Here is a 13,611-nt window from a genome sequence, read left to right on the forward strand (position 1 = left end):
CGCATAATGATTGATATGTTTTCAATGTGTTATTCCATGTGCATTTATATGCCTTCCTCAAATGTTTGGTATCTTATATATAGCTACTTCGGGACTGATTTGTTTTCAGAATGTTTTACCCATGTGCATTTTCTAAGTGTATCTATCATGTATGCTTTACATGTAATTGCTTCCTATCTAGTGTATGCTGTTCTATATAAGTACGTCTCTCATGATACGCTCCATATATATGCTTCGTGACTTAAGAGAATTTATGTGCATGCTTCGCACTTTATGTGCTTCATAAAAGGGGATCCATGCACTATAAGATTCATTTGTTACATGTATTTTACTTGTGTGTTGCACGCCTTAATTGTGTTCACTTATACTAACATATGCTTCCCACCTTGTGTATATTCATGTGTATTTCTGTGTATGATTAGTACATGTATTGTGTGTATACTTCATGTATGTTTCATGTCTTTATACATACCTATGTGCACCTTGTGTTTTTACGCCTTAATTGTGTTCACTTATACTAACATATGCTTCCCACCTTGTGTATATTCATGTGTATTTCCGTGTATGATTAGTACATGTATTGTGTGTATACTACATGTATGTTTCATGTCTTTATACATACATATGTACACCTTGCGTTTTTATTGGGAGATGATTGAGTGTGAGAAAATTGTCAATTGCTTGAGGACAAGCAATTTCGGGAAGGGCGGACTGTCATGTCCCCTCCTTGATCGTTATATGTCATGTCCCCTTTGTCATACCCCGTCCTTGTTCATCATGATTTTTTCTAATCAAGGGATATAACCTAAATATGGCAATTAATTTAATATTTAATTTATTCTTTATGTACAAATGAAATAAATGTAGCGACTACTACTAATTAATTAATATTTTATTATCACTAATTAAATAATATTTAGTGAAGTTTGCGATGTCCCCATATTATCAAATAATAGTGATTTATATCTGAATTTGCTTATACATCAATTATTTATTTATGAGTTTATTGTTCGTTCAAATTAAAGATATGAATGAACCTCCTTAGTATTAAAAAATCAAACCCATCAATAAACAGATTACTAATATACCTTAATATTAGTATTACGTGTCACATATTAATCATCTTATTAATATCAAATATTCATTAATATTTTTATTAAATAATTACATGAAGCAATAATGATTAAGACAACAATTTTACTGTTATTAACAACAGGCACAAAGTTAATATATTAAATAGTGATTACGACAATATCAAGAACAGCAGCAGAACAAAGATCCTTATAGATTGCAACAAAACAAAGATCCTAAAGATCTTGATTGCGGCTTTCACTCATCGGTTAGATAGCAAACAGTGATGAAGGAACTTATTGGTAATACAGGCTAATCAATAGTTAATACGGTGGCAACAAGTTAATCGGCTTAACATTGTTTTAATAATAAACCACCTTATAAATGATGCGATACCCCTAACTAGTGTGATCCCTCATATATGAATAGACACGATAATCATTAAGGTGCTTATGAATTATTATACTAGTGGAATCGATCCTTTGTGAAAAAAATAAAGGAAATAATTAGTAAATGGGATATGTCTCTTCAAATGAGACATCCGCTCAAAGGGTATGACTCTTGAAAAGTTGAAGATATAAATAAGAAATCAAAATGAATGTAAGGAGGGGGATAGAGTCTCACACGTAGAGCAAGGGAATACAACGAGATAAAGTCAGCAGTCAAACTGACTGTTAGAAACAACACAGTATGGTCATTGGAACAGTGATAAGTATATAGGGCACTGCATTATTAATTTAGTATAAGTATTAATAACACAACTAACAATAATAATAAAGACGGACTTATTAATATTGATAATGTTATGATAATTAAATATTGTACTGTTAAAAATGCAATAAGATAAATGTAATAAGATATCGTTAATAATAAAAATAATATAATATAATACTATTAATAGAATATAAATGTAATATGATATAGTATAATGTTGTTAATATAATGATCTTGATATAATATAATGTTGACAATACCCTTGATAATGTAATATAACATAATGACAGTGTAGGTTCCAGACCAAGCTTTATTTGACATAAATGTCCTTCTATTGTGATTCTAGGACAGAATATAAGAGGGTTCGATTAGGGGACATTACAATCCTTTAGACCTTCTGAACACTTTGACAACATTCATACATGATTCTGAGCATGATTTCTCAACTTGGCTTGGGATGAATTCTCAAAAACTCTAACTCCTCAATGTAAAAAGATTGGTGATTAGCAGATGCGATGCCAAAGCAAAACCCTAAAAAGCAAAAAAAAGTGGGTCCCCATTTGCAATGGGGTGATGTGTGAAATAGGTCACAACAGGCCCCTTTATTATAATTTATTATAATATAAAGTGACTTAATGAGATCACTTTAATTTTATTTAAATCAAACTTTGGACAATAGTTTATTTAATCCAGATTTATTCATAAATCTATCACCTGGACTCCAAACTGAAAACTGAATGTTGTCTAATGATGATGACTGGATGTGGTAGTGCAACTGACAATCTCTTAAAACGTAGGGATGCTCCTAAAAATTAGGAGACTGCCTCAAATCAATGATAAACACTCCTAAGCCACTTTGCTATGCTCCTTAGCCCTTTGGTGGTCAAACAGTCAACTGACAGCCACCCCTTAAAAATTAGGAAACTGTCCCAGAACGCTCAAAACGTCTCTAATACTCCTCAAAAGGTCACCAAACTCCCGAATGGGCTCCCTATCTACCACGTTAGCCCACGAGAACCCTGATTATAGGCTAACCCATGTTGACAACATGACTGTCTAAGGAAGGGACATTACACTCCTCCCTTCCCAGAGATTGCTTGTCCACAAGCAATGCATCACTGTACCACTAGGATCCCACACTAACCGTAGGTAGATAACATTATGCTTCCGTTGCTCCAATCTGATATAGCCTCAATACCTGAAGTAACTCATCATGATCCTGAAGTGCCAATGCATCATTGAAGCCAATCCCCGGATCCCAAACCAAAATATCAAACCTGCTAAATGAGATGGAGGAGAAATATCTCAGCCAAACACCATGAAACAACCACCCATGGGGGTAGACTAACAAAAAAATGTGAGAATGAACTCCCACAACCCAATAAACCAACACAATTGGCCACCTAACATCGCTGTTGTAACTCAGACCAGCAACCTGGATGATTCATGATACCATTCTCATACTCCATGTTCATCCAATAAACATACTTCCATACACTCCCAAGTAACTGAATAGCTGATGTAGACCATGGAAATTCAAGAAGTGCAGCATAATTCCAACTAGGACAGCCACTATCCCATGTAGAATCTATGAAAAATTAATCACCAATCAACAAATAGATCACTGCTATATCATAAGAAATTGGTGCCATATCATAACAAATTTGTGTAGAGCAGATCCTCTTTAAAGGATTTTGATATTAACTGTAGTTGCTGCTTTGCAGACCCTAATCAAAACCATAATATGAACTGTTCAATTTTTTCTATTTTACCTTATTTTCTTGTTCTAAGCTTTTGTTTAATTGAATTATTTTTTATGATAAAGAGTAAATCTTCTTGGAAGTGGAATTTTACTCATTTTATTCCATAGTGCTTGTGCAGATAATAGCCAACAAATTGAAGCGGTGTAAAACAGATAGCATTTCTGGGTTTGTCTCTCTTTCGTTTATCTTCTTGTTGTAATCTATTATGATTTGAAATATAGATTTCCTCCTATGGTTCTCTTCTTTTATGGACTTCAGTAAAGATCTTTCTTCCCTCTCTTTGAGTCACTCTCTTATAAGATAAATGAGAAAGTCCAAAGTGAACTAAGAACTTTAAGGGAAAATATAGTTTGGTCTATATAAGCCATTGCTTATAGCTAAAATTAAAATGCTTGAAAGGCATGCATCTGGTCGGCAATGGCTATGCAGCCATATATTTAGCACCCAATGTGTTTTCCAAAATGATTTATTAATAAGTTTGAAAACACAGAGTTTTTCAAAATCAGCTGTTCAAAAATGCATCACATTCAATAAATCATTTTGAAAAACCCTGTGTTTTCAAACTTATCAATGAATCACTTTGGAAAACACATCAGGTGCTAAATATATGTCTGCATAGCCATTGCCCTTCTGGTCAATGTCTAACAATATGTATGAATAAATGTGTAGCAAATATATAACAACTGGTCTGAATTTGCCCATGGAATGTAATGTCTCCTTTCTCAAATTTGTAGACAAGTCTGAAGCTTCACTTGAATGAGGACTAGCCTAGGAGTAGAAATTGATTTTGTTATTGCTCTTTCATTTAATTGTTTAATAATGTAAGTAGGTGGTTCTATAATCTATTGGCCTCTAACCTGGCAGTTAACTGCCTTAATTTGAGGGACTGATTTGTCAGCTAACTTACGAGTTTTGGTATCTAGATTTGTCAGAGCTTCCAATGTATGGGGGGAGGAGGCATGAGTAAAAACAGAGAAAATATCTATTTGAAATTAAAACAAAACCTGAGTTTGATGCTGCTACAACAGTTTTGGCACTTGAGATGAAAATTTCAGGTGTATCCTCTGTTAGCTTGCTCTTTGGGAACAAAAACTCTCAGGCAACAGTAGTTCTTGGTGCAGGCATCATCAAGATTATCAGGTCATCATCAACACTGGTAAGACATCATATCTGCTTGCTGCAGAGCATTGTCAGGAGCTTCAAGGAGTCAGATTGGCATATTGGGTGTCCAGTAAATGCATCAGTTTAGTAAATTGTAATTACTAATTACTGTGTCTAGAATATTAAAAAGTAAAAAATACTTGTTGCTGGAACAGTTTGTGTGTTTGGTTTTGTTGTTTCTTTTGCCTACAAACTAGTAGAGGTTATCACAATAGTATCAGAGGTATGATCTTGTCAGCCTGTGAAAAATGCACAAGTACACACTGCAATCCAGAGTACATGCTCACTGCCATCCCATTGTAGAATCAAGGTCATGGTAGAGGAGAAAGTTCATCTGAAAAGAACCAATCAGCAGTTAGTTCCATCCTAAAACCTGCTAGGAACTTGAGAGCACTTCTGCAAAGGAGCTTGATAGACCTTTTGAAGAATATCAAAGGAAATTTAAACTATTCAAAGCCATTGTATCTTTTGTCAATGACTTGAAGATACGAAAATATTCTAGCATAAAAGAGGTGAGGGGAGCTATCAGAATAATAGCAGGACAGAATTGAAGTAGAAGATGAACAAATTAAATGCATCCATCATTGATGGCAGTAGCAAGATATTTGCTTTTACTTGGTTACAAAATTTGTAGACTGACTTGACACTCAGTCCTATGATGGACAAATTTGGGCAGAACGATAAGGAAGAATATTTCAGAGAGCTTATCCATACCAAACAATAGACCTCAATAGATGCTTATGTAGTAGAGTTCTGGGGAATGGTAGTAATGTTACTAGTCATATTAGAAAAGAGGATCACTTATCTCTTCATTAAGGTCTGTATGAGCCACTCAAGGGTCTAATTAAGGCCATTGCATGATCATTGCTTCAGGAAGCTATCAAGAGAGCATTGACAATTGAGCCATCCATGCTAAGAAGCAAATTTTGATTGCAGCCAAAACCACCCACTATTGGACCTCAAAAGGGAAATTTCTAGAAAGGGGGATTCAACGCACATCCTCAAAAAGCTACACTGCCAACATTTGCAGAAAAGAAGTTAGATGATAACACCATAAATAAGCTTAGAAGGAAAAATTTGTGCTTCTCTTTCAAGAAGCCAAGGGAATATGGTCTCAAATGCCTCAACAAGGGACCAATTCGTTCTATTGAGGAAATGTGTGATGAAGAAAATGATTATGAAGAACCAAAGCTATAAAGGAGAAAACCTGTTGAGCCTGAACTCGGGAAAGTGACAGATGAAGATGCAAACACCAGCAATAGCACTCTAGTAGCTCTTTTGGGAGCACCACGATATTACCCATGCTGTAATGTCCCCATCTTTAACCTAGAGAGTTAGCCAACAATAAACAATTTGTGTTCAAGGGAGTGGCAAACCTTGAGCCAGTTAGAAGTTAGTCGAAGTAGATCTATAGCTAGAAGTAAATGTATATAAGTGATTAGAAATAAGATATTCGGAAAATCGTGAAGTCTTATGAATAAGATGATTTTCCTAATAACATTATGAGGTATAAGAATAAGTCCAAGATGATGATCACCTTTCCAAAAAAGGATTGTAAGCAACATGTCTATCACACCAAGTATGGAGAGCATCTCCATTGGATAAGACAATCAACATTATATAAAGATCGATACTATCATCAGCATGGCAATTCAGAGTTAGTCATCAATTGAGCATCTACCATAAGTAATCAAGTACTTCGGATCAGTCAAGGTTTATCAAAGATTCATCCAATGTAGATGCCCATGGATCCTATTAGTATGAAGACCCATTGCATGGAGAGAATCCTATAAGCATTACATCTTGATCACCATACATATGTAAACAGTTCCATTGCAGACCACTGAGTGGTAATTGGATTGGAAAGACTTTTGTAAGAAAAGGGGTAAGCAAAGACTAGAACATCGATAATGCTAATAGAAGGGCCAGATCGAATGATAATGAGAAGGATCTATATTGATAATTGATATGAAGGAAGACTAAAGATAAATATAATCTTCAAGCTTCAATAGGAAGATAGAATTGATCGGTGGCACTATCAATAAACGATAAAGATCATTATGAAGACAGCAACTTATGTTATTAATCGAATCCAGGAAGACATCGGCGATATCAACACTGTTCATAATCAAGCATCTTAATCTATGGAAAGATTAATTAATATTATACAACATTAAGTTGTTAACGATCAGCAAACATAAACTAATATCATTAGGAAGAGACACTAATATCTATCGGCCTCTAACTTCCCAGTTTTTCCACTAATTTGAGGGATTGATTTGTTGGTTAACTGCCTAGTCTGAGCAGTTAGATTTTTCAGCTAGTTGCCCATGATTGGGGCAGTTGTTAATCGGTTAACAATCATCAATTTTGGAAGTGATTTCCATTGATTGAGAAGTACGGGAGCTAGTAGGTTCTAAGAGGCATGAGGGAAAAAAACAAGATGTCTTTTTTAAATTAAAACATAAACTCATTTTGATGCTGCTACAACAGTTTTGGCACTTAAGATGAAAATCTCAAGTGCATCCACTATAAGCTTGTTCTGCAGGACAAAATCTCTCAAGCAACAACAATTTGTGATGCAGACATAATCAAGATTATAAGGTCATCATCAGCACCAGGAAGGCATCAGATTTTCTTGCAAGAGCATGGTCAGGAGCTTCAAGGAGTCAGATCTGCATATTGGATGCATCCGATAAGTGTATCAGTTTAGTTTGTAATTGCTATGTGTATGTCCAAACTATAAAATAAAAAGTATATTCGTTGCTGGAATAGTTTGTGTTTAGTTTTGTTTCTTTGTATACAAACTGGCATAGGTCATCACATGGAAGTCATTAAAAAGTTATATAAGGTGAAGAAAATAGATTATTGTTTTTTAATCTATATTTGTAGTAACACGGAACACCTATATCTTCGTATAAAATTGCATTTTTTCTCTCTTGGAGGTCATCTTTGTGGGAATCTTTATGATCTCCATCTTGTGACCTCTTTATTTAACTCAATATCAACAAATTTTCCACCTTACCATATCAACACATCTAATTTAGAAGGATGTGGAAAATGTATGGAATGAACCATCCACTTTCATTTAAATTAGAGATGGCTTTGACTAGAAAACGAAGAAATACAATGGACATACCATCAATTGTCTGTGCTATTTGGAAAATTGTATATAACCAACAAGCTTTAATACACCATCTCTCTCTCTCTCTCTCTCTCTCTCTCTCTCTCTCTCTCTCATGTGTGTTCTCTGTGCGTGCATGAGTGTGCCACCCACAAAGTAGTGAGCTAGTTGTCATGTAAGATGTACCACTCATTTAAGGATGGTTATAGAGGTTTTGTTCCTAAAACTGGCCCGAAGGAGTGAGGTAGTCATTGTGTGAGGCGTACTACTCATTTTAGGATGGGCATAAAGATTGGGCTCTAGGCTTTATGGAGGCATTTCTAGCCTTTTGTGGCTGGGATATAGATGTGTTTGCTAAAGGAGGATGTCTCCAGTTCCATAAATCCATTTTGCGCCTGTGTGTGTATGTATCTTCTAGATTTTTTTGGTGGTTCAACCTCATTAGTATTACTCTCGTTGAATTTTAATTTAGATAAACTTGTCTTGGAACTAACTGTCATATGAAAACATAGAGGGCAAAAAATGTATCCAAAATATCATTGTCTATTACCCCTCATATATTGGAAAAATTTGAGACACCAACTTGTGATTCACATATATACACTTCACAATGTAAGTAGCCTAAGTTCAATGGATCAGAGATAGATGACAAAAACTATGAAATTCTATTTCAAGGAATACTTTAAGAAAATACCTCTACATATTTTATAGATCTTGTCAATTTTTCTTATTATGGCTAGAATCTTTGGCGAACCTTTGTTAAACTTGACATCATTGTGTAGAATGTTGAGTGATTTTTTTGTGATAACAAAAATATTCATTAATGTATACAGAATAGGTATGATATGATAAATCTATTTTTATATTGAGACTTTGCAAATTCATTCTTCGATGTTTGTGATAGTCACCATGATTGTAGCTTATTGAAAAGTGTACATACAATCATATTCCAAAATAAACTATGACATTATCTTCTAGTAATCAAAACATAGAAACTTATAATAGATTTGGACTATAATCTGCATCAAATGTAGAAAGCATGTGTATAAAACATAATAAATATAAATTGTATATATATGAATTTAGTTATCTCAAAGATTGATAATGGTATATTTGGGCTTCTATATTGCTTATGGGCCAACCTAACTTTGGGATAAGTTCATGCTTTGAATTCAATGTTCTAGTAAAGATTTTTCTTTCCTCTCAGAATTGGTTGGCATTTGTTTATAGTGAAAAAAGTATTTCGTTACTATGTTTATTGTTCTACTTATAGGTTTTATTATCACACATCTTGTTCTGTGCCAAATATAGATCACATGAAAAAAATATCAATTGTATCTATATGTATTTACTTACACCTAAAAATGCAGATCTAGTAAAATGGGAAAATTGATATATGGTATTGGAGTTAAGGAAAAAACAACTCTACAGCTCCCAAAGAGCACCTGCATGCAAACCTGTCACAGAAGGAGAGAAGCAAAAAAACCATGGAGGCCAGAATTCAGAGATCCAGAAAAGAGGAGTCATATTGATTGTGCAACAAGAATGCAATTCAATAATTACAATTGTTATGAAAATACAAAGAGAGAATCCTTATAAGAGGATACTCGAAACCCTAAAGGAGAAAAACCCTAAAGAATTATAAGATTTCTAAGTTTAGCTTAAGCATAGAGTATAATAGACTAATAATTAAATAAATAATTATTAGCTAATAAAATATTACTCTAACATATGGGATATATGAATGAGTCAAGCCAAATGATAGATATGAAAGGTGGTGAATCTGTTATCAACACGCTCTTGGAAAATATTATGCCATGTGAACAAATCAGCAAAAAGTTGAATGATATAAAGTTTTGGTAAAAAATTAATCTCCATATATAAATTACCAAAATCAGCCAACCCTAAATTTTCAAAATTATAATATTCAATATAAAACAAATATCAGCCACTAAATGAATTACTGCTCCATTTGAAGATTGGTATCCCTTAAAGGTGAACCCTCTATCAGTGTTTTTTTTATTGGTGAATTCACCTTACTGGAAGTCCTTCAGCATAGATGCCATGGGCAAGGGTTATCTCTTTTGTCAAATTCACTTAGGGCTTGCACATAATTTCCCCCATTAGGATATGCTCCAATCAAAATTGGATGTGGTTGTTTGCCCAAACCAAACACTGAACATATGTTGTATTAGCACATAACACGTGTCTTTGAAATTCAAACACTGGTCTCCACCAGGAAATCCTTATGATTTACCACTTGAGGTAATCTCATTTGACCACGTATCAGTGTCATTTTGCATTCTGATCTCTATTTATTGCACTTATGATTGCATTTCAATATAACTATTTAGCTTCCGTGCTTTCATTTCCCAAGCTAAGTCAAATTATAAGAAATACTATGATACAATTAAAAATTTAAATGTAATATTGGCATCTTATTAGTTTGGTATTTTATTGACAGATTAGAATTTGACAATCCAAACAGACCAGAATGCAACAATCTTCTTTCCATATACCAATTGGTAACTGGAAAAACAAAACAGGTACAATTGACTTGCATGTTTATTTTTCAAATAAGAGTTTTTACCAATTTCTATTGCTATAAAACTAATGTATCTTTATTGTAGCTATCTTTTTCAATATGAAGTGCCTGGCTTATTCCAACACAATCTATACAATAGAAAGTAGTATGTGCTTGTATTACAATTTTTGAAACCATTTATTTATGACACTGAAAAATGCATACAAAATTAATAGATACCAGGACATTTTCACATGAAAGTGAATAATTGTTTAGAAGAATAGGTAATACGCCAAATGCTTCCTACTTTAATTTGTTCAGTTAAAAATACCTGCATTACACGCATACAACCTTCACGGTAAAATCCCATCATAGGATTGAAATTGCTGTCCAAAAGTAAAACATATATTTTGCCATTCTCTTCCCAGATATATAAGAAGTCATAAATCTAGAAATTTTACGCTTTCATATCGCCTTCCATCCCAAATGCATAAGCAGAAATTTGAAAAAATAGATACTGAAATATAACAATTCGTAGATGATTATTAGAGTCCTCAATTATATTAATGTAATTGTAGTTATTGGGCAACCCATATTATTAATAATTGGGAATGCAGTGTCGTTAGTAATATTTTACCATCCACTCACATCATACAATAAGACTAGAGGTTTACTCGCACATCGTTCAGTGAATTGTTTTATTGTTAACTTGGCAATAACTTTATCAACTTCACACCTTACTAAAAAATCATTTAGTAGCAAAGCTTACATGCTACACTACATTCTGCTTTTTTAGACAAACTTTTCATTTGGACAATTCATAGGCTAAACTTTCTATTCTAGACAATTCATGGGCGAAACCCTCTATTTTATTTGCTCTCTATACCTCTGCTATGGAAATGCCTTTAAATATAAAAATTAAGTAGTTTTTGTTACTTTTTCAGCATTTTTAATGTTTTTTAAATCTGATTTTTTCCCGTCTAAATCCCAGTTTTTTGAAAAAATCTTGTACTTTTAGCTTGCCAATTTTTCCCCCAAAAGATTTTTCCTGCAATGATTCCAGGCAGTTTGAAAAGATGTCTCCTGAGGATAAAGGCCAGGATTATGACCTGAACTGAAAGAAGAGGGGTAGGAGTGTGTGGCAACATGGGCAACTTTCAAAACATTGCCAGTTTTTTTCCCTTATCCCAATTTATGGTACTTTGCAGGTGTGCACTTGCCATAAAGTAAATAACGAAATGGCTTTCTAATTCATGTACCAGTCTGGTGAAACAAACACAATTATTGTGGAACCTTCTGCAACTCATTTAAATTATTCATGAACGGCTTATAGTACATTTTGCAGGTCACATCAAGTAATAAATGGAACCTTTTTGTAATCATAATATCTTTCAAAACCAGTCTTAAATTTTCCACAATTCAAAACTTTTCAATTATTTGCAATATTCTATGATTTAAATTTTCCACTTTCCATATCTATCTTGTTTGATTGTTGTATGCTATTTATTCATGTATAGGAGCACAACAATGTGTTATTAGTAACACATTTTATGTATTTTTAAATATTTGCTGTTGAAATGGATGACATCTTTATCTTTCGAGATGTTGCCTACTTTATCATATGACAACACAACGTGTTAAAATTTTACTTATTTCTGTTTTCTATTGATTTTAGGAGGTTGCTGAGGAATGCAAGGACATGAATTGGGGCCAGTTCAAGCCTTTGGTCACTGATGCAGTAACTGCACATTTAGAGCCTATCCAGGTTTGTGCCACTCCAACCAAGTATGATTCAAGCCCAATCATTATGTCAGAGGTCTATTTCTCATCTAGTATTCTTTGTAATGTTGACAGGCACGATATAAAGAGATTTCTTCAGATCCAGCATACCTGGATGGTATTCTAGCGGAAGGAGCTACTAAGGCATCTGCTATAGCCTGCACAACCTTAAGCAATGTTTACCAGGCAATGGGCTTTCTACCCCGTCAAACACACTCGTAACCGTAATTCTATTTTAGTGACAGTTGCCTGTTGCTGTGGTATCCCAATGGAAGCAAGTTCTATTCAAGGACATTGGCTTTTCTATTTCAAAGGTGGGATAAAAATTTTACGTTAGTATTTGCAAACAATTATTACATTTTTTTGCAACCCTCTTTATCATGAAAGAAGGGTGCACAAATTTTGTAAGTGATATTAGTTTTAATTAATTTTTTTTCTATTCATGATAACAAAGTGTTTGGCAATAAGAACTTTGACAGTGAAATGCATGAATATCAATCCTTTCATAAACAATGTCAGTGTGTATGTGTCTGCTGACCAACAATTCATAGTGCCTCTCCAAACATAACTGAATTCTACTTCTAAAGTTCCATGCCCCTGAGATCGCAGTCTAAATAAATAAATTAAAACCTAGGCAATGCAAATTAAATATAAAAACAATTCATTAGGCTGACCCCTATTAAGGGAATTAAAATGGCAGCGATTTATTGTAAGGGCCGACTAGGATTATAACAAGGACCAGCGAATCGTTTAAAGAAAATACAAATACCAACTACTATTTAAATGCACTCAAGGGAGCGATCCACTTGGAGAGTCTCATCTCTTAGAAAGAGGTGGATACAAACAAGGGTTGTGACCATTCAGCCCTCTGTGGAGGATATAAAAGGAAGATCCTTTCATTTGGAAAAGGCATCCAGGGAAGATCAAAATTGAATGATCAATGAAAATAAGCAGAAGCTAAATTGAACTCAAAACTGAACCAACATTAGCAGCAGTGCTAATTAATGGATAACCCTGATAGATAAGTAGAAATATAGATCTATGCATATGTGTTCATGCAATAGAGATACTTGCAGAAATTATTGAGTAATCTTAATGCTCTTTCTAATGTAAACATGCAATAGAAGATTCATATGATAGTCCCTTCCAAATTTAGAGAAACAAGTTGCAAAATAGATGCCCGTTCAATCTTTCAAGTTCATGAGAGGTGAAGACTTGACATAACCGCCATCAAGTATGCCACCCATAGGGGGTTAAGCCTTGTGGGTCAGGAGGCATATACGTGCTCCCAGGTTTGGTAGAGGGAGGTAGTCTTCATACTCTTATCAAGCATGCCACCCATCGAGGGTTAAGCCTCATGGGCTAGGAGGCTAATTAGTGCTCCTAGGCTTGATCAAGGAGGACGACCAACCTCCAAGGTGAACCGAGGGATGGAAAGGCGGCCCACCTTCAACGCTCTCGCAATACAAGGGCGA

General features: G+C 34.3%; 1 protein-coding gene across 2 annotated transcripts in view; it reads left to right on the plus strand.

Moving 5' to 3' along the window:
- The window catches only part of LOC131069850 (tryptophan--tRNA ligase, chloroplastic/mitochondrial), a 154,227-nt gene extending 141,620 nt beyond the window's left edge, over positions 1-12,607 (plus strand). The window contains exons 12-15 of one of the 2 annotated variants that reach the window (XM_058005428.2): positions 3,667-3,713; positions 10,298-10,379; positions 12,033-12,122; positions 12,212-12,607. In XM_058005428.2, coding sequence (XP_057861411.1) covers positions 3,667-3,713; positions 10,298-10,379; positions 12,033-12,122; positions 12,212-12,358 — 366 coding nt within the window. In that variant the 3' untranslated portion in view covers positions 12,359-12,607. The remainder of the gene's footprint in view (positions 1-3,666; positions 3,714-10,297; positions 10,380-12,032; positions 12,123-12,211) is intronic. The other variant, XM_058005429.2, reaches the window with a different exon arrangement.
- The last annotated feature ends 1,004 nt before the right edge of the window (positions 12,608-13,611 follow it).

Source organism: Cryptomeria japonica, chromosome 6 (genome assembly GCF_030272615.1).
Source record: "Cryptomeria japonica chromosome 6, Sugi_1.0, whole genome shotgun sequence".
Taxonomy (NCBI): Eukaryota; Viridiplantae; Streptophyta; class Pinopsida; order Cupressales; family Cupressaceae; genus Cryptomeria; species Cryptomeria japonica.